General features: G+C 40.0%; 1 protein-coding gene across 1 annotated transcript; it reads right to left on the bottom strand.

Annotated features, from left to right (window-relative positions):
* Positions 1-14,245: 14,245 nt before the first annotated feature.
* Positions 14,246-22,783, bottom strand: LOC104245868 (wall-associated receptor kinase 2-like). The gene is made up of 4 exons (XM_070152306.1): positions 21,847-22,783; positions 21,551-21,727; positions 19,909-20,500; positions 14,246-14,900 (listed from the first exon to the last, which is right to left on the bottom strand). Exons 1-4 carry the CDS (start codon positions 22,781-22,783, stop codon positions 14,246-14,248), a joined length of 2,361 nt encoding a protein of 786 aa, XP_070008407.1.
* Positions 22,784-23,471: the final 688 nt, after the last annotated feature.

Here is a 23,471-nt window from a genome sequence, read left to right as displayed (position 1 = left end):
AACACTGTCTTTGGAAATACATGAAAGAAATAGGAATAGTAGATAGAAGGAGACGTCAAGGCCTGCGGACGCCTGCAGGACTACCTCGGGTCGCTTGATGAACCAGAAAAAACAATCTCACTACGGTCCGAAGTCTACAACACTGGGGTCTGCACAAAAGAGTGTAGAGTATAGTATCAGCACAACCGACCCCATGTGCTGGTAAGTGCCTAGGCTAACCTCGGCGAAGTAGTGACGAGGCTAGGACCAAACTACCAAATAAACTTGTGCAGTTAAATATATATAGCGGAAAAGAAGAACAGTAATATACAGTCAAGTATGAGAGGGGGAACATGTTACGGGGAAACATCGAATAATAACAGAAGAACCACAAATAAATATGAGGATCACCACAGTTCAATTGAAAATAGGAAGGGGAAATCATGTTGCGGGGTACAACAGTATCAACAGGAAACCAACAATTAAATGTAGAGAAATTGTAACTCAATTATTAATAAAAATAAGGAAATCAAATACAAGTGCACGGCATCACCCTTCGTGCTTTTACACTCTCTCACCAAAACAATACACGGCATCACCTTTCGTGATTTAACACTCTCTCACCAAAATAATACAAGGCATCACTCTTTGTTCTTTACACTCTTCCTCACCCAAGCAACAAATCACAAGGCAAGGGTAAGGAAATCTATAACATCGAAATAAAATCAAGTAACAACAGAAAATTAGTAAGTAAACGTAAAGGACAACATAACTTAATTATCAGCAAGAATCAAGAAAATCAAGGACAAGTGCACGACATCACCCTTTGTGCTTTTACTCTCGTCCTCACCATAAGAATCAACATAAACTGCACGGCAGCACCCTTCGTGTTTTTACTCTCATCCTCACCATAAAATCAATATAATAGGCATGGAATGGTACATCATGCAGCATGGCATCACCCTTCGTGCTTTACACTCTTTCCTCACAAATCATACACGGCATCACCCTTCGTGCTTTAACACTCTTCCTCACCCAAACAACAATCACAAACAATAGGGCAAGGGAATAAATGAAAGTACAATAAGAATCCCGGCAAGGGAACAACACCAAAAGAAACATCAACGTCTCGGCAAGGGAGATAACATCAAAAGCAACAATATCCCGTCAAGGGAGGTAACACGAAAAAAAACAATATCCCGGCAAGGGAGTTAATATAGTGTTTCTCTTCTCTTTTCCACTTTTACTTCATAACTCACTTCACAACTTTGAGCCAATGCTCTAAAAGATTCAATTTCCACTTATACTTTCACGTTTCATTGTACAACTCGAGCCAACGCTCCTCAATGTTCAAATGTCACAATTAATTTCACAAACTTTGCCCAACAATAGAAATCATCATCAAAGCATGAATAATACAACGAAGCCATAATAATCACAATATAAGACTCATGGTCATGCTTGACACCAATGTATAGATACTCGTAATCATGCCTATACGTCGTACTCGACAAATACCACATAGCAAATAGGACTCGACTCCTAATCCCTCAAGCTAAGGTTAGACCAAATACTTACCTCGATGCCACGAACACAATTCACGTCTCAACTATCGCTTTACCTCTTGATTCCACCACCAATTCACTCGTATCTAGCCACAAGTTACTTAATTATATCAATAAACGCTAAAAGAATCAACTCCAATGCATGAAAATGAGTTTTCCAAAGTTTTACCCAAAAAGTCAAAAATTGCCCCCAGGCCCACATGGTCAAAACCTGAGTTTCGAACCAGAACCTGATCACCCATTCCCCCACGAACCCAAATATATAATTTATTTTGAAATCGGACCTCAAATCGAGGTCCAAATCCTCAATTTTTGAAAAACCTAGGCTCTACAAAAAACACCCAATTTCCCACATGAAAATCATTGATTTTGAGTTGAAATCATATGAAAAGATGTTAATGATTGAAGAAAACGAGTTAAAATTGACTTACAATCGATTTGGAAGAAGAGTCGTCTTTGAAAAATCGCCCAAGAGTGTTTTTGTTTTAAAAAAGTGTGAAAAATGGAAGATTTTCGGCTAAGTATAAAAATTGTAGGTTGCAGATATGGGAATTGCGACCAGGGTTCGCAATTGCGAACCCCGACCTCTGCTATGTTCGCATTTGCGAAGGGGTTCTCGCATTTGCGAGGTGTTAAATGAGAAGGATGCATCACATTTGCGACGACTGGCTAAAAGGGGTAGTATCACATTTGCGATAGAACCTCGCAATTGCGAGGTAGGCTGGTCTGGGCTTCTTTCGCATTTTCGAAATGCCTCTCGCATTTACAATCTCGCATTTGCGAGCCAGGCTTCACAAATGCGAAGCCTGCAAGCCTGCAATGCAACAGCTAAAAGTCTGCAATTCACCAAGTCCAAAATCCACCCGTGACCTATCCAAAATTCACCCGAGCCCTCGAGGCTCCAAACCAAACATGCACACCAACCTAAAAACATCATATGGACTCGCTCGTGCATTCAAATCACTAAAATAACATCAACAACTATAAATTTAGCATCAAAATCATGAAATCTTCTTAAGAACTTTAAATTTCCAATTTTCTCAAAAACGATCTGATTCACGTCGTTTCAAGTCCGTTTCTTACCAAATTTCACAGACTTATCTTAAATCACATATAAGACCTGTACCGGGTGCCAGAACCAAAATACAGCCCAATAATATCAAGTTTTAAACACATTTCATTTCTAAATCTCATAAATAATTTCTGAAAATAATTTTCTTTAAAAATTCATTTCTCGGTCTTGGGACCTCGGAATTCGATTCCGGGCATACGCCCAAGTCCCATATTTTCCTATGGACCCTCCGGTATCGTCAAATCACGGGTCCGGGTCCGTTTACCCAAAATATTACCGAAGTCAACTTAATTCATTTTATAGTCAAAATTTATCATTTTTCACAGATTTTCACATATTGGTTTCCGGCTACGCATCCGGACTGCACACGCAAATTGAGGTGATGTTGAAAGAGGTTTTTTTAAGGCCTCGGAACACAGAATTTACTTTTAAAACAAGTGATGACCTTTTGGGTCATCACATTCTCCACCTTTAAAACAATCATTCGTCCTCGAATGGACAAAACCAGGAAATACCTGAGTCGGGAAAAAGATGGGGATAACAGCTCTGCATATCGGACTCGAACTCCCAGGTCGATGCCTCAGCAAGCTAACCTCTCCACTGAACATGAATCAGAAGGAAAACTCTACGATCTCAACTGACGAACCTATCGGTCTAGAATAGCTACCAGCTCCTCCTCATAAGACAAGTCCTTGTCCAACTAGATAGTGCTGAAATCTAACACATGGGATGGATCGCCATAATATTTCTGATGCATGGACACATGAAACACTAGATGCACGGCTGATAAGCTCGGCGGTAACGCAAGTCTGTAAGCCACCTCTCCCACTCGATCAAGAATCTCAAACGGGCCAATGAACCTAGGGCTAATCTTGCCCTTCTTCCCGAATTTCATCACGCCCTTCATAGGTGACACTCGAAGCAATACCCGCTCACCGACCATGAATGCCAAATCAAGAACCTTGCGTCCGGAATAACACTTTTGCCTGGACTGAGCTATACGAAGCCTATCCCGAATAATCCTGACCTTGTCCAAGGCATCCTACACTAGATCCGTATCCAACAACCAAGCCTCTCCTGGCTCAAACCACCCAACCGGCGACTAACACCACCTACCATACAAAGCCTCATAAGGGTCCATCTGGATACTCGACTGGTATCTGTTGTTGTAGGCAAACTGTACTAAAGGTAAAACTTGATCCAACGAGCCTCCAAATCAATGACACAAGCTCGGAGCATGTCCTCCAAAATCTGAATAGTTCGCTCGGACTGCCCGTCCGTCTGAGGATGAAACGTTGTGCTCAACTCAACCCGTGTGCCCAACTCTCGTTGAACTGCTCTCCAGAAATGTGAGGTAAACTGCATACCTTGGTCCGAAATGATAGACACGGGCATACCATGAAGATGAACAATCTCCCGGATATAGATATCAGCTAACCTCTCGGAAGACTATGAGACTGCCACGGGAATGAAATGTGCTCACTTGGTCAGCCTATCAACAATAACCCACACTACATCGAACTTACTCTAAATCCCTGGGAGTCCAACAACGAAGTCCATAGTGATATGCTCCCACTTCCACTCAAGAATATCAATCTTCTGAAAAGAACCACCGGGCCTCTGATGCTCGTACTTAACCTGCTGACAATTCAAACACCGAGCCACATACACAACGATATCCTTCTTCATTCTTCACCACCAATAATGTTGCCACAAATCCTGATACATCTTAGTGGCGCCTGGATGAATAGAGTACCAGGAACTATGGGCCTCCTCTAAAATCAACTCTCGAAGCCCATCCATATTAGGTACACAAACGCGGCCCTGCAACCTCAAAACTCCATCATCTCCTAAGGTAACTTGTGTGGCACCTCCGCGCTGCACTGTGTCTCTAAGGACACACAAATGGGGATCATCATACTGCCGATCTCGGATACGCTCCAATAATGAAGAACGAGCGACTGTGCAAGATAACACACGGCTGGGCTCAAAAACTTCCAACATCATGACCTGATTGGCCAAAGCCTGAACATCCAAAGCAAGCGGTCTCTCACCGACCGGAATATAAGTGAGACTACCCATACTGGCTGACTTCCTATCAAAGCATCGGCCACCATATTGGCCTTTCCCGGATGATATAAGATGGTGATATCATAGTCTTTCAACAACTCCAACCACCTTCTCTTTCTCAAATTCAACTCCTTTTGCTTGAACAAATACTGTAGACTCTTGTGATCCGTGAACACCTCACATGCCACACCATACAGATAATGCCTCCAAATCTTTAACGCGTGAACAATGACTGCTAACTCCAAATAATGAACCGGATAGTTCTTCTCATGGATCTTCAACTACCGCGAAGCATAGGTAATGACCTTGCCATCCTACATCAACACCGCACCAAGTCCAATACGAGATGCATCACAATAAACTGTATAAGGCCATGAACCTATGGGCAAAACCAACACTGGTGTCGTAGTCAGAGCTATCTTGAGCTTCTGAAAGCTCGCCTCACACTCGTCCGACCATCTAAACTGGGCACCCTTCTGGGTCAACCTGGTCATTGGGACTGCGATAGATGAAAACCCCTCCACAAACCGATGATAGTAGCCTGCCAATCCTAAGAAACTCCGAATCTCTATAGCTGATGCTGGTCTAGGCCAGTTCTTGACTGCCTCGATCTTCTTCGGATCAACCTGAATACCCTCTGCGGATACAACATGACCCAGGAATGCAATTGAACTCAACTAGAACTCACATTTCGAAAACTTGGCATACAACTGACTATACCTCAAAGTCTGAAGAACAACTCTAAGATGCTGCTCGTGCTCCTCCCGGCTACGAGAATAGATCAAAATATCATCAATGAATACTATCACGAACAAATCCAAGTAAGGCCTGAACACTCGGTTCATCAACTCCATGAAATCTGCTAGGGCAATTGTCAACCCGAATGACATCACCAAGAACTCATAATGCATGTACCTAGTGCGGAAAGCTGTCTTAGGGACATCGGATGCCCTAATCCTCAACTGATGGTAGCCAAATCTCAAATCGATCTTCAAGAAGACCTTGGCACCCTGAAGCTGATCAAACAAATCATCAATCCTCGGCAATAGATTCTTATTCTTGATTGTAACCTTGTTCAGCTACCGTTAATCAATACACATTCTCATCGATTCGTCCTTCTTCTTAATCAAAAACTAGCTCTAATGAAACCTTTTTCAAGTAAGTCTTGCAACTGCTCCTTCAATTCTTTTAACTTAGGTGGGGCCATACGATACGGCGGGATATAAATGGGATGAGTGCTCGGAGCCAAATCAATGCAAAAGTCAATATCTCTGTTGGGTGGCATACCCGGCAGGTCTGAAGGGAATACCTCAGGAAACTCACGAATAACGGGCATAGAATCAATAGAAGGAACCTCATCAATAGAATCACGGACATAGGCCAAATAGGCCAAACACCCCTTCTCGACCATACGCCGAGCCTTCATATATGAGATAACACTACGGGAAGAATGACCAGGAGTCCCTCTCCACTCTAAACGAGGTAAACCCGGCAAGGCTAAGGTCACAATCTTGGCATGACAATCCAAGATAGCGTGGTATGGTGATAACCGGTCCATCCCCAATATGATATCAAAATCAACCACGTCCAGAAGAAGAAAATCTACACGAGTCTTAAGACCACCAATCACAACTACACACGAACGATTGACTCGATCTACCACAATAGAATCACCCACCGGTATAGACACATAAACAAGAGCACTCAAAGAATTACTAGGCATGACCAGATACGGTGCAAAATAAGATGGCACATAGGAGTACGTAGATCACATATCAAATAAAATTGAAGCATCTTTGCTACAAACCAGAACAGCACCTGTGATAACCGCATCGAAAGCCTTAGCCTCGGGCCTGGCTGGAAAGGCATAGCATTAGGGCTGGGCCCCACCACCTTGAACTACATCTCTGGGACGGCCTGCTACTGGCTGGCCTCCACCTCTAGTGGCCTGAGCTCCACCTCTAATACCTCTACCTCCACCTTTAGATGGCTGGGCAGGTTGTGGAACACTCGGTGCCTGAATCATGGCACGAGAACCTTGATGTTGAGAGCTACTCGATGCTCCAGGGAAAAACCTAGCAACGTGACCCATATTACCACAAGTGTAACAAGCCCTCGGCTGTTGAGACTGCTAACCTTGACGACCCGAATGACCACCCCGAAAACTTTGAAGCAGCGGTGCACCGATAGGAGCTGGTGGTGCACTGTAGGACTGCTAATCAATATACTGTATATGGGAGCCACGACCACCTGAAGCACCGTGAGAAACCTCAAGTGCTGACTGAAAAGGCCTAGGAGGATGGCCTCTACCATACGAATCTGTGCCTCCAGAAGAAGTACCACTGAATCGGCCTGAATGACAAGGCCTCTTGTCAGACCCCTGACCACCTCCCTGCGATAGAACCATCTCAACTCTCCGGGCCACATTGGCCGCCTCCTGGAAAGAAATATCACTCCCAGTCTCCTTGGCCATCTGGAGTCGAATAGGCTGGATAAGTCCCTCAATGAACCTCCTCACCCTCTCTCTCTCTCGGTGGGAAGTATGATAAGAGCATGATGAGCCAATTCGATGAATCTGGTCTTATACTGGGTAACAGTCATAGAATCCAACTGGAGACGCTCAAACTGCCTCCGATAGGCCTCTTTCTGAGTGATAGGGAGAAACTTCTCCAGAAATAGCTGAGTAAACTTGTCCCAAGTCAAAGCTGGTGATCCGGCTAGTCTAGCCAAATAATAATCTCTCCACCAAGTCTTGGCGGATCCAGATAAGCGAAAAGTAGCAAAATCGACCCCATTGGTCTCAACTATCCCCATGTTCCTGAGAATCTTGTGACAGCTATCTAGATAATCTTGGGAATCCTCAGAAGATGCACTGCTGAAAGTAGTAGTAAAGAGCTTGGTGAACCTGTCCAACCTCCACAAAGCATCGGCAGATATAGATGCTCCATCACCGGTCTGAGCTACCACACCCGGCTGAGCTACTCCAACTGGCTGAACTGCTGGAGTCTGGAATTGGGGAGCTACCTGCTATGGAGTGCGAGTAGTAGGAGTCTAGGCTCCTCCTCCAGCCTGAGAAACGGTTGGTGCTACAGGAAGTAAGTCTATTTGGGTGACACTCTCCATAAGGTCCACTAGGCAGACCAGAGCATCCTGAAGTACTGGGGTAGCAATAAACCCCTCTGGGACCTGATCTAGGCCCACCGAAACTGCCGAGGCTGGAAGCTCATCATCAAAGTCAACCTGAGGCTCCGCCACTAGTGCCACTGCTCTAGGCTGAGCTCTGTACTTACCTCGTCCTCGCCCTCTGCCCCTCGTGGGAGCTGCTGCTGGGGGCTCGGGCTATTGGTCAGTGGATGAGGAAGCGTGTGTTCTCGCCATCTGTGAAAGAATAGAGTAGAAATTCAATTAGCATTGAGAAACCAAACTGCACGACATGAAGGAATAAATGTGAAGTTTTTCCTAACTCTGTAGCCTCTGAGGGATAAATACAGACGTCTCCATACCGATCCCTCAGACTCTACTAAGCTTGTCTGTGAACTGTGAGACCCATGTAACCAAGAGCTCTGATACCAACTTGTCACGACCCAGATTTCCCATCCTCGGGAGTCGTAATGTTGCCTACTAGTGTGAGCTAGACAAGCCGACTGTTTGAACAAATTACCTTTTTACCATTTTAATGCTTTACAAGAAATTATGAGCAATAACTTAAAGACAACAGAATTTATATCAAGCGGAAGAAAAATAATAAAATTACTGAGTATAACCAATACAACTGTTTAAACAAGACTACCTAGAACTGGAGTCACAGCTTCACAGACGGCCTAAGAGTACTATAAACAAGGTTTGAAGGAAATAAATACAACACTGTCTCTCGAAATACATGAAAGAAACAGGAATAATAGATAGAAGGAGACGTCAAGGCCTGCGGATGCCTGCAGGACTACCTCGGGTCGCTTGATGAACCAGAAACGGCAATCTCACTATGGTCCAAAGTCTACAATACTGGGGTCTGCACAAAAGATGCAGAGTGTAGTATCAGTACAACCGACCTCATGTGCTGGTAAGTGCCTTGCCTAACCTCGGCGATGCTAGGACTAGACTACCAAATAAACCTGTGTAGTTTAACTATATACAGCGGAAAAGAAGAACAATATTATACATTCAAGTATGGGAGGGGGAAACATGTTGCGGGGAAACATCGAATAATAACAGAAGAACCACAAATAAATATGAGGATCACCACAGTTCAATTGAAAATAGGAAGGGGAAATCATGTTGTGGGGTACAACAGTATCAACAGGAAACCAACAATTAAATATAGAGAAACTGTAACTCAATTATCAATAAAAATCAGGAAATCAAATACAAGTGTACGGCATCACCCTTCGTGCTGTTACACTCTCGCACCAAAACAATACATGGCATCACCCTTCGTGCTTTACATTCTCTCACCAAAATAATACACGGCATCACCCTTCGTGCTTTACACTGTTCCTCACCCAAGCAACAAATCGCAAGCCAAATAGGGTAAGGGAATCTATAACATCGAAATAAAATCAAGTAACAACAGCAAATCAGTAAGTAAACGTAAAGGACAACATAACTCAATTATCAGCAAGAATTAGGAAAATCAAGGACAAGTGCACGACATCACCTTTTGTGCTTTTACTCTCGTCATCACCATAAAAATCAACATAAATTGCACGGTATCACCATTCGTGCTTTTACTCTCATATAATAGGCACGGAATGGTACATCGTGCAGCACGACATCGCCCTTCGTGCTTTAACACTCTTCCTCACCCAAACAACAATCCCAAACAATAGGGCAACGGAATAAATGAAACTACAATAAGAATCCCGGTAAGGAAACAATAGTTCAACAATCAAGTCCCGGCAAGGGAACAACACCAAAAGAAACATCAACATCCCGGCAAGGGAGATAACATCAAAAGCAACAATATCCCGGCAAGGGAGGTAACATGAAAAACAACAATATCCCGACAAAGGAATTAATATAGTGATTCTCTTCTTTTTTTCACTTTTACTTCATAACTCACTTCACAACTTTAAACCAATTCTCTAAAAGATTCAATTTTCACTTATACTTTTACATTTCATTGTACAACTCGAGCCAACGCTTCTTATTGTTCAAATGTCACAATTATTTTCACAAACTTTGCCCAACAATAGAAATCATCATCAAAGCATGGATAATACAACGAAGCCATAATAATCACAAGATAAAACTCACAGACATACTTGACGCCAACGTATAGATACTCGTCACCATGCCTATACGTCGTACTCGACAAATAACACATAGCAAATAGGACTCGACTCCTAATACCTCAAGCTAAGGTTAGACCAAACACTTACCTCGATGCCACGAACACAATTCACGTCTCAACTATCGCTTTACCTCTTGATTCCACCACCAATTTACTCGTATCTAGCCACAAGTCACTTAATTATATCAATAAATGCTAAATGAATCAACTTCAATGCATGAAAATGAGTTTTCCAAAGTTGTACCCAAAAAGTCAAAAATCGCCCCCGGGCTTACCTGGTCAAAAACCCGATCACCCATTCCCCCACGAACCCAAATATATAATTTGTTTTGAAATCGGACCTCAAATCGAGGTCCAAATTTCCAATTTTTGAAAAACCTAGGTTCTACCCAAAACACCCAATTTTCCCCATGAAAATCATTGATTTTGAGTTGAAATCATGTAAAAAGATGTTAATGATTGAAGAAAACGAGTTAAAATTGACTTACAATTGATTTGGAAGAACAGTTGTCTTTGAAAAATCGCCCAAGAGTGTTTTAGTTTTGAAAGAGTGTGAAAAATGAGAGATTTTTGGCTAAGTATAAAAATTGCAGGTTGCAAATATGGGAATTGCAATCAGGGTTCGCAATTGCGAACCTCGACCTCTGCTATGTTCGCATTTGTGAAGGGGTTCTCGCATTTGCGAGGTGGGAAATGCGAAGGGTGCGTCGCATTTGCGACGACTAGTTAAAAGGGGGTGTATCGCATTTGCGATAGAATCCTCGCAATTGCAAGGTAGGCTGGCCTGGACTTCTTTCACATTTGCGACATGCCTCCCGCATTTGCGAGCCAGGCTTCGCAAATGCGAAGCCTGCAGGCTTGTGATGCAACAGCTGAAAGTCTGCAAATTCACCAAATCCAAAATCCACCCCATGACCTATCCAAAACTCACCCTGAGTCCTCGCGGCTCCAAACAAAACATGCACAACAACCTAAAAACATCATACGAACTCGCTTGTGCATTCAAATCACTAAAATAACATCAACAACTATGAATTTAGCATCAAAATCATGAAATCTTCTTAAGAACTTCAAGTTTCCAATTTTTTCAAAAACGATCCGATTCACGTTGTTTCAAGTCCGTTTCTTACCAAATTTCATCGAATTATCTTAAATCACATATAAGACTTGTACCGGGCGCCAGAACCAAAATACGGCCCGATACCATCAAGTTTTAAACACATTTCATTTCCAAATCTCATAAATAATTTCAGAAAATAATTTTCTTTAAAAATTTATTTCTCGGGCTTGGGACCTCGGAATTCGATTCCGGGCATACGCCCAAGTCCCATATTTTCCTACGGGCCCTCCGAGACCGTCAAATCACGAGTCTGAGTCCATTTACCCAAAATGTTGACCGAAGTCAACTTAACTCATTTTATAGTCAAAATTTATCATTTTTCACAGATTTTCAGATAATGGCTTTTCGGCTACGCGCCCGGACTGCGCACGCAAATCGTGGTGATGCTGAAAGAGGTTTTTTTTAAGGCCTCGGAACGCAGAATTTACTTTTAAAACAAATGATAACCTTTTGGGTCATCACAATATCATGCAAATATTAGCACAAAGTAGTATCGTAAGTGATCCAAGTGAATTTTTGCTAAGACCTATTTACATCGAGCTGGATCATGTTTGTCTTTTGAGTACTCGAGAAAAATTACAGAATATTGAAGATTGCTCTGGTTTATAGTGCACTATTTTGAGCGTAGATACCAAAGTCCAAAAACGTACCGTAAATCAGGTTGCGCGAGGATGATTATCATGAATTTAACAGCAAGAAATAAGGAAAAGAAAAATAGACATGGTTGTTCAAGTTGCTCGATCATAGAAACTTAATTAGATATTTAGAAGAAATTAATATAGAAGGTTGACTACAAGTAATGGGTGACAGTTTGATACTTAATAGTAGCATTAAGTAGCAAATACTCCTTACGTTCCAATTTACGTGAACATATTTCAGTAGGTACAGAGTTTAAGAAAAAATGAAGATTTTTGGAATTTGTGGTCCTACACAAGTCAAAAAGGGGCCCAGAGTATTTGTGTGGTTATAAAAGCTTCTCATCAATGGTAGAATTGTAAGTTTAAACTAAATTTTTTCCAAATTTAGAAAGGGTTCATTCTTTTTGAAACAGACCAAAACGAAAATAGATTCACATAAACCAGAACAGAGGAAGTAGTTTATTCGGTAAATGACAAGAATAGCCCTTTATGTCTGGTCGTTGGTCTAAAATAATCATTTGAACATATAGCTGAGCAGATTCAACCCTCTGTGTTTACCATAATTGAGCATTTCTCTCTGATATGTTTAAAACACATGATGATAGTTATATCTCTAGCAGTTGGCTTAGGGGTAGGCGATTAGGAGTGATACGGTGGCGATTAGGAGTGATACGGTACCCGGTCGCTCGGATAAAATTTTATTTATGTACTGATGTTTAACTCAAAAAACTGTAAATATGAAAAGAGTGGCACCCCAAAGTCACAAATTTATTGTGGGTGCCACGGTTGAGCTTCTTCTGAACTACTTACTTTTTGCTCATTTTTGTATTTTATCTACTCTTTTCTTTTATATTTGTTCTCTTCTAAAATCTACTCTCTTTTTTTAATAGTTTTGTGTACGTATTCATTTATTTTTTAGAGCAAAACATTATTTTGAAATATTGAATTGAAGGTCTATTGGAAAGAACCTTACAAGGTAAGAGTAAGGTTGCGTACACGCTAATCCTCCCCTTGTGGGGTTATACTGAATTTATTATTGCTGTTGTTATTTTATTCATCCAATATTATATTTTCCTTACTATACAATTTTTTTTTAAGTGATGACATAGATAAATATAATATTAATCTAGCTCTATGTAGATTAAATAAGTGTATTTATATGCACCTAAAATCTGGTAAATTAAATTGAATTATTTTAAAATAGATCGAACCGAACCGAACTAAATCAATATGGGTTTAACAGACAAAATGTATACCCTAATTTAATCTCCTTCGATAGTAGTAGATTTGTATTAAAAATAGTGGCACCCACAATTATCGAATCCCGGATCCGCCTCTGAGTTTCATGAGAAGCATGCGTGAGTCGTTTAAGCTAAAGAAATTATCGAGATAGACTTATCTCGATTCATTTCCCACAAATATTTGTTTTTTCGTCCTCTCCTTCTGGCGCTGATCTCATCTCCTCTGCTTGTTGGTATGTTGTTGAGACTAATTTAAAATTGGGGCCACTGCACAAAAGCCGCTTTTAGGACTTAAGATTGAATTGTAGGAGCTTAACTAAGGTCTGAAGTTTGCTTTTGGTAGTTCAAACTTCAGATTTTCAGGTCTGAAGTTGGACTTTGGCAATTCAAGACTTCAGATTCAGCATTCTGAAAACGACGAAGGAGGAGGAGCAGTCTAAAGTTTGTCAAATTTGACTAAACTTCAAATAATTTTTGAAAGCTTGACATGTATTAAATGATGCCCTTAAAGTTTGTAGAACGTCTTTTTTTTTCTTTTTTTCTTTTTTTAACAATAAAGGCTCAAAAAATTTCAAAGACGTATAGTGACTTTTGGCCCATTGATTTAGTCGTATCCAGTCCAAGAGGATGTCAGGGGTTCAATTATGCACAACAATTTTTTTTTTTTTTTTTTTTAAATAAGAAAAGAGCCTCCAAAGTTCTGCAAGAACCACGTATCAGTGCTAAGGTTCGAAGCACACGCCTGATCTGCTGTTAGGCAAGCGCTTGACCAATGGACTAGGAATCCCTATTAGCTAAGTGGTGTCAATTTATATTATCCATACAACTTTTTCATATTATTTAGATGTATATTAGTAAAATTTTCGGCTGTAATGCCGTCAAACATGGGTGAAGCTATACTATGGTAAGGGTGGTCGAAAAATTATACTGCGCATGTAAGTAAAATATTAGGCCAAATGAGACCCATCAACTAGCATGCGGATATGTGAATGACTAGATCAGATGTAGTTGCTAGCACTAGCAGTCTAGCCCAAGCCTTGATCACTAATACAATGAGGAAAACTTTCTTACAAATGTCTGGACTATTTACAATTAGAGCGAACATCTACTAACTCCCATCTCTTATCACTAATACAATGAGAAATTGATGACAAATTCCAAAGCCAATAGACTACATCAGAACATTCAATATATGAAAGAAATACACGCAAAAAGGACTTAAAAACGCAGAAAATCTTCATCAATCATCATATTAACCTTCTGTTCAGGATCACCGAGAGATATTTGTATTATATAGCAAAGAAGAACTATCCGAACTATATTGTCCAGAAAAAATGCTGCTATTTGTGTAGGAGTTGGGATATTGTCCAGAGAAGTTGTCGAAACCTCTGTTAGAGTCAATTGGAATTGCATAAAGATATGATAATTCATCTTCACTCTTTTCATGTCCATTTTCTGTAGGCCAAGGGTTATTTTTGGTGAACTTTCTTAAACTCTCAAGTTCCATTGCCACTTCCTTCATAGTTGGCCTGTCCTCTCCATGCAAGTGAAGGCAACTCTTAACAAGCTCACCAATTTTCTGAAGTTGCTCAAGATTTCCTTCTTTTACTACTCTGCGATCAAGAATGTGAAATAAGCTATTCTTGTTCATGGACAAAACAAAATACTCTGCCAAATTTTTGTCCTGGTTACTTTTATCCCTCGAAATAGGTAATATCCCTGTCAAAAGTTCTGCAAGAACTACTCCGAAACTATAAACGTCACTTTTTTCTGTCAATTGACCTGTGCGAAAATATTCAGGATCTAAGTACCCTAATGTTCCTTGAACCAATGTAGCAACATGTGTTTGGTCAAGAGGTACTAATCTTGAAGCTCCAAAATCTGCCACTTTTGCTATGTAAACATCGTCCAATAATATGTTAGTGTTGCGGAAGCCAAATGAATATAGTGTGAATAAGTCACAACTACTATACCAAAAATTATGACAGCCACCAAATAATAAATAAGACAATTAAGCAACAATAAAGGGAACACCAGAATTTACGAGGTTCGGCTAATTTTGCCTACTCCTCGGACACAACCAATATTTTATTTCACTCCAAAAATACAAGTGAAATAATACTAAAGAGAGAAGATACAAATGTCTTAAACAGATGAGAAGGCAAATGAGAGGTGTGTTTAAATCCTAAACATTAAGCCTTCTTTTATAGAGGGAAAATCCCCCCAACTATTGCTAACCCACCGATGTGGGAATCTGAAATTTTGACATTTCAACAAATCTCCACCTTGGCAAAAATTCCACGTCTTCAATTTTCTCTCTATAACAAATTTTGGTTGTGTCTTCATCTTCAATCTTCAGTGTTCAACAATGTTGATCAAATCCAAACAATGTTGAAACTTGACCGCAGTCACCACCTTTGTCAGCATATCAGCAGGATTCTCTGTAGTATGAATTTTCTTCACCGTGACTCCACCTTCTTCTATGATTTCTCGTACGAAATGATACCGAACATCAATGTGCTTCGTCCTTGCATGATAAACTTGGTTCTTCGCTAATTGAATAGCACTTTGACTATCACAAAAAATTGTGATACCTTTTTGTTCAACACCAAGCTCCTTTAGCAATCCTTGAAGCCAAATTGCCTCTTTCACAGCATCTGTAATAGCCATGTACTCTGCCTCTGTTGTAGACAAAGCAACTGTTGACTGCAAAGTAGACTTCCAACTAACTGGTGCCTTTGCAAAAGTAAACACATAACCAGTAGTTGATCTTCGTTTGTCCATATCACCCGCAAAATCTGAGTCACAATATCCAACTACAAACTGATTGTCTTCCTGCTCAAAAACTAACCCGACATCTACAGTATTATGAATATACCGTAGAATCCACTTCACAGCTTGCCAATGCTCCTTCCCTGGATTGTGCATATATCTGCTAATAACTCCAACAGCTTGTGAAATGTCAGGCCTTGTGCAAACCATTGCATACATCAAGCTACCAACAGCATTTGCGTATGGTACCTTTGACATATACTCTCGTTCAGCTTCATCCATTGGCGACATAGTAGTACTTAGCTTAAAATGGGGAGCAAGTGGAGTACTAACTGGCTTAGTCTTGTCATCTATGCCAAAACGTTGTAGTACTCTCTTCAAATATTCTTTCTGAGATAAACAGAGTTTCTTTGAACGTCTATCTCTAATTATCTCCATGCCAAGAATTTTCTTTGCCTCACCCAGATCCTTCATCTCGAACTCCTTCTTCAGTTGAATCTTCAACTTATCAATTTCTTCCGAATTCTTGGAAGCTATCAACATATCATCAACATATAGGAGAAGATATACAAAGGAACCATCTTTAAGCTTGTGCAAATACACACAATGATCGTATTTGCTTCTCTTGTACCCTTGCCGCAACATAAACTCGTCAAATCGCTTGTACCATTGTCTAGAAGATTGTTTCAATCCGTACAACGATTTTTCAAGTTTGCACACCATATTTTCTTTTCCAGCAACTTTGAATCCTTCTGGCTGAGTCATGTAGATTTCCTCCTCCAAGTTTCCATGTAAAAACGCAGTTTTTACATCCATCTGAACTAGTTCCAAATCCAATTGTGCTACCAAAGCCAACATAATTCTAATGGAGGAATGTTTTACAACTGGAGAAAACACTTCATTGTAATCAATTCCCTCCTTTTGAGCATATCCTTTGGCCACCAATCTTGCTTTGTAGCGAACATTTACTTGGTTAGGAAATCCTTCTTTCTTTGCAAATACCCATTTGCACCCAATTGCTTTCTTTCCCTTCGGGAGATTGGCCAATCTCCATGTATGATTCTGATGAAGGGACTGTATTTCATCATTCATGGCAATCCTCCACTTATCTTCTTCTGAACTTTGGACAGCATCTTTATAAGTGGTAGGAACATCATCAGCTACAATTGAGGTTGCACAAGCAACTGTCTCTATGAGACGAACAGGTTTCGTTATTGTTCTTTTTGGCCTGCTGGTTGCTATTGATTCAAGTTGTTGTTGAGGTTCCTGAGTTGGAATCTCCTCTACTGGCTCTCCTTCCAGAGGGTAATCTTCATTTGTTTCCTCCTCTGCTTCTTGTGTAGGAAAAATAAATTTTCCCTCAAACTCCACCTGCTTAGAAGCACCTTTATTTTGTTTGGTGTCTTCTGTTACCTTATTTACCATAGCAGATTCATCAAAGGTAACATCTCTGCTGAATATTACTTTCTTTGTCATAGGACACCATAAGCGATATCCTTTGACTCCAGAAGTAATTCCCATAAAAATAGCCTTCTTTGCCCTTGGATCCAATTTTGACTCTGTCACATGATAATATGCAGTTGAGCCAAACACGTGCAAAGAGTTATAATCTACAGCAGGTTTTCCATACCATTTTTCAAATGGTGTCTTGCCATCAATAGCAGCAGATGGTAGACGATTAATGAGGTGGCATGCATATGTAATTGCCTCAGCCCAAAATTCTTTGCCCAAGCCAGCATTGGACAACATACACCGTACCTTCTCCAGCAAGGTCCGGTTCATACGTTCTGCCACTCCATTTTGTTGTGGTGTATGTCTAACAGTGAAGTGTCGGACGATGCCATCATTTTCACAGACCTTATTGAAATGATCATTTTTGTATTCACCTCCATTGTCTGTGCGAATACACTTGATCCTCTTGCCTGTTTGATTCTCCACCATCGTCTTCCATTTGAGAAAAATTCCCAACACTTCATCTTTGCTCTTCATTGTATACACCCATACTCTTCGGGAAAAATCATCAACAAAGGTTACAAAATAGTGCTTCCCACCCAATGAAGGTGTTTTGGAAGGACCCCAAACATCAGAGTGTACATAATCCAAAATGCCTTTAGTATTATGGATCGCTGTACCAAATTTAACCCTTGTCTGTTTCCCTTTAACACAATGCTCACAAAACTCCAAGTTGCAAGCCTTTACTCCTTTTAACAATCCTTGATCTGATAGAGTTTTCAAGGATTTTCCTCCAGCATGTCCCAAGCGCATGTGCCATAGCTTGGTTGCTTCTGCCTCTTTGTCGTCACTGGATGTCACTGTCGCTGTCCCAATAACTGTACTGCCACGATAGCGGTACATATTATTATTCTTCCGATTAGCCTTCATTACCACTAGTGCACCGGAGCATACTCTCATCACTCCATTTTCTGCAATGATTTTGAACCCTTTTGATTCCAGGGCTCCCACAGAGATGAGATTCTTCTTCAAATCCGGTACATATCGAACATCTGTTAATGTTCTGATCATTCCATCATGGTTCCTTAATCGTATTGAACCAATGCCATATGAGGTAAGAGGGCTGTTATCCGCTGTGTGGATGACTCCATATTCTCCTTCTTGAAATTCCACAAACCAGTCCCTGTTGGGACACATATGATGGCTACAAGCCGAGTCCATCAACCATATGTCTGATGATGTTGATGACTCTGTTGTAACTAATGAGAAGTCTGAATCATCACAATCAGCTACATTTGAATCCATAATGGCCTTTCCATTATTATATTTGGCCTTATTCTTCAACTTCAGACAGTCTTTCTTCCAGTGCCCTTTTTCTCGACAAAAGGCACATTCATCTTTGCTGGGTCTGGATCTTGACTTGGATCTTCCCTTCTTTGTCCTCGTTTGATTTTGAGGACGACCCCTTACAAACAGTGCTTCTCCTTCTCCGCCCTTCTGTTTTTCTCGCTTTCTTTGTTCATAGCTGTACAAAGCCGAACAAACTTCTCTGAGAGAAATTTCGTCATTTCCATGGAGTAGAGTAGTTTCAAGGTGCTCGTACTCATCAGGAAGTGACGCCAACAACATCAAGGCCAAGTCACCATCATCATAAGTTGTATCCATATTTTGCAAATCTGTGACCAACTTATTGAAACTGGTGATATGTTCATTCATCGTGGTACCAGGAACATAGGTGAAGTGAAACAGTCTCTTCTTCATGTACAATTTATTTTGACTGTTTTTCTTCAAAAATTTATCCTCCAGTGCTTTCCATAATTTACTTGCAGAAGTTTCCTTTGTGTATGGATATTTCTGCTCTCTAGCAAGGTAGGATCGAATGGTACCGCAAGCAACACGGTTGATAATTCTCCAATCTTCTTCTCCAATAACATCTGGTTTCTTTTCTTCAATGGCCAGATCTAGCCCTTGTTGAAAAAGGACATCTAGAACCTCGCCTTGCCACATCCCAAAATGTCCGGACCCGTCAAAAATTTCTACCGCAAATTTCGCATTTGACACAATTCTTGTCATAAGCGAAGATGCCAATGATGACGTATTGTTGACACTTGATGTAGATTCTTCTTGTTTATTGTCTCCCATATTTGACACAAATATTATTTAATAGCTGACGACACAAATCAAGATTATTTCCTTTCTGATGTAGAAGATCAGACTAAGCTGCAACTACAGAGCATACTCAGACAGAACCTTGACTCAGTTACCAAGATAAATCTTTTCTGATGTGGAAGATCAGACTATGCTGCAACCACAGAGCATACTTAGACAGTACCTTGGCTCTGATACCAATTGTTGCGGAAGTCAAATGTATATAGTGTGAATAAGTCACAACTACTATACCAAAAATTATGACAGCCACCAAATAATAAATAAGACAATAAAGCAACAATAAAGGGAACACCAGAATTTACGAGGTTCGGCTAATTTTGCCTACTCCTCGGACACAACCAATATTTTATTTCACTCCAAAAATACAAGTGAAATAATACTAAAGAGAGAAGATACAAATGTCTTAAACAGATGAGAAGGCAAATGAGAGGTGTGTTTAAATCCTAAACATTAAGCCTTCTTTTATAGGGGGAAAATCCTCCAACTATTGCTAACCCACCGATGTGGGAATCTGAAATTTTGACATTTCAACAGTTAGTAGATTTGACATCTCTATGAATTATTGGCATCGATGCAGATGAATGAAGGTAAGCAAGTGAACTTGCTGTCTCTGCAGCTATTCGTAGTCGATTTTGCAAAGACATACATGGCTCTCCATTTTGATTGTGGATATGCTCATAAAGAGTTCCATGAGAAACATATTCATAAACTAGTAAAGGCACCTCAGCTTCCAAACAGCAGCCAAAGAGTCTCACTACATTTCTGTGGTTGACTTGAGTAAGAATAAGCACCTCATTGATGAACTGTTCAATTTGATCCTCGTCCACAAACTTAAATTTTTTAATTGCAACTACGCGATTATCAGGCAAAATACCTTTATAGACAATTCCATTTCCACCACGACCAAGAATTCTATCATTGGCATAGTTGTTCGTCGCCTTCTTCAAATCCTCAACTGTAAAAATTTTGGCTGCTTCCACGCAACCCTTTTTAGAGGAGATTTGTTGTTTCAAGAGTAAACCACCATTTTGTTGGAAGAACTTCTCCCTAAGTTTAATGAGTTTTCGTCTCTTGATACTGAAATAGAGCAAAATTGTCCCAACCAGTAGGGATATAAAGCCAACTCCCATACCTGTGTTTATAACAACAAAATTTGAGCCCCTCCTCATTTGAATTAGAAAGAGCTGGATTTTAAAGGGATCAAGGGCCTTCATAATCAGGAGGGAAGCCTGAAGGTGATCCTTGGCGTAACTGGTAAAGTTGCTGCCATGTGACCAAAAGGTCAGGGGTTCGTGCCGTGAAAATAACCTCTCACAGAAATGCAAGGTACGACTGTTTACAATAAATCCTTGTGGTCTGGCCCTTCTCCGAACCCCGCGCATTAGCGAGAGCTTGGTGCACCGGACTGTGCTTTTAAGGGGAGCCATAATCAGAGAGAAATGATGTGAATTCTTTATACTTTAATAAAATATACTTATTTACCACTTCTGTGTTTTTTTAAGCAATGACTTTTTCAACAGTAAGTAAACAGGGCCTCTGTTTATTGTAATAACAGAAAAGATTCCTATTCTTATGGCTCATATTGACAAGTTGTAAACATACTACTTTTAGAGTTATAAGCTGTACTTTCACGTAGTGATTTCACTAGATAAGCGCTTACTTTTATGTAATTCCACTCAAGTATGTTTATAATGGATAATTATGATCCTTGTTATCCTACTCAACTTTCTAGCTGACTGTAGAAGATTAGATCAGAATTATCATACATATATATGGTGCAAAGTTACCCCATTCCTCATATATGATACATGGTGCATGTATCACAAACGAAATACTATTCTAGTTCCGAAAACTCAAGTTGGTTTTAGATGAAAACCGAAAAACTACAGAAAGGAGTAAACATTTTGTTATTTAAGCTGTGGCATCAGTTTGCATGTCTCTGTTTCTCTCGTTTCCCTTTTACCTTTTTTTTTTTTTTTACAATGATTTGTTTGGCGTGTTTAAAAATTAGTGATATCTTTAACTCCATCATGTGTAATACTTAAAAGATTAAGTTCTATGTATTGATGGTATGAAGAACAATATTTACACAATTAGGTTACTTGTAAAGTAATTATAAGTAAATTCTACAATAAGCATCAACTAGTAACGAAGAAACAAGTTCAATTTATGAGAAACTTACCAACAGAAAACTTGATCCATGGGAACTCAGAGTTCGAGCTCGGCGCCATACAGCCACGACCATTCTTTTTGCCATCACCGGTGTATCCTTCAGGACAGGAACAATTGTAACTCCCCAGCGTGTTTATGCAAATGTGTTCACACGAATTGGCATTTGAATCTATACATTCATCAATATCTGACATGCAAAACAGAATGGCGCTTTGTTTTTTTTCAGCGAAATAAAATCCCAATGTAATTCACACTTTTCTTATAGTATGCCATTATCCTAATAGCAAAATAAAGAAATCAAGTTACCTTGGCAGCCTGGACTAATGTATGGATTGCCTTCATATCCGGAGTTACAACTGCACCTATAACCACCAAGACTTGTGTTGGAATTAACACACTGGCTATTCTCCAGGCAAGCATAATCGGTTCGGTTCTGTGCTTCAAGACAAGTAAGATTTCCAATGGCCCAATCTAGCACGATCGGGACACTATTAAAAATCCTTTGTGTAAACTTAACATCATCATCAGTAAGATCCTCAGCGCCCCTGAATTGGAAGCGACTCGCCTCACCAAGAAACGCATAGCCACATCGATTGAAAGACCAAACTTGTGTGTGGTTATCCATGCTTAGGATTGATGCATCAAAGTATTTCAATCCCTTTGGTATTTCTATTTGACCGCAACCAGTTCCCATACATCTTCCTTCAAAAATAATATCGCTTGAACTAGTACAGAGAGAGAAACAGCCATTAGCATAGTTGAGTCCGATCATTACAGCAGCATCATCATAACCAACAACAGAGAATTTGTTAAGGGCTGAGAAAGTGTAAGGAGTAGTTTTTCCTAAAGTCATCCATGCAGGATCATCAGGGAGTTGAGGTAGTCCTTCGCGTGAGTAACACCTCCGAGCTACAATACTTGATATGCGCATTTCAGTGTCGGATATTTCGTAGATAGTAATGTTCCCTATGAGGGGTTTTGGAGAACCATTTGAAGTGTTGCAGTCGATCTCAAACCCGGGGTCTAAGGCACAACCAGATCCTATGCCAATCCCAAATGGGTATGGAACTGTAAGATTTCCACACTGTTTTGGGCATCCTGGTTTCGTGATATTGCGGTCTTTGGTTATGTTGTAATTGTTGGGTTGAGAGGTGGTGTTAGTGGTGGTTTGAGCGGTGGCTAATGTCAAGATTAGCACATAGGTACAGAAAGAAAAATGCAGAGCAACTTGCCTATGCTTCATGGTTTTAGAGGATATGTTACAGAATGTTTGAGTAAAGCTTTCCATATATAGAACTAAGTTGAAAGACTTTAGTAAGACTTTAATAATTACTGATCAACTAATAATAATTACAACCTTCATCCCAATTTATTTGATACATTTTTGGTTTTAGTCGCAAAAAAAAAAATATTTCTTTATATTCAGTAACAATTTACAACTTTAAACTTCTTATTTTTCCTAACAAGTGAAATAGTTTATAATCATAAAAATATTTATAATTTATTTTAGACCACAATTTTTTTTTTTTTTTTAAACTTAGTGTCTAGTTAAATACATTTACATAAATTGGCACAATGGGAGTAGTACTTGTTTTTTTTCTTTTTTTCCTGATTTTTGCGAATGCCAGAGAGACGGGCCTAGACTACAATGTCTACGTACGACGTTGACAGTAGTACTAAGTTTATCATCTACAACTAATAATAACAATAATAATAATAATAATAATAATAATAATAATAATAATAATAATAATAATAATAATAAAGACTTTGACAAAATCAACAAAGACTCATTTCTTTCTATCTGCAATGCAGACACAAACAATTAAGACATCTTTCACAAACGATTAAGAAACCTTACCGGAGAGGACTATTCCTCACCTTGATTCTTCCATTCACCATAGCTTTAGATCTCGTCTGTATCGGATTAT

Source organism: Nicotiana sylvestris, chromosome 7, assembly GCF_000393655.2.
Source record: "Nicotiana sylvestris chromosome 7, ASM39365v2, whole genome shotgun sequence".
NCBI classification, from domain to species: domain Eukaryota; kingdom Viridiplantae; phylum Streptophyta; class Magnoliopsida; order Solanales; family Solanaceae; genus Nicotiana; species Nicotiana sylvestris.
The sequence above is the reverse complement of the archived record's forward strand: the minus strand, read 5'-3'. Positions and strand labels throughout refer to the sequence as shown.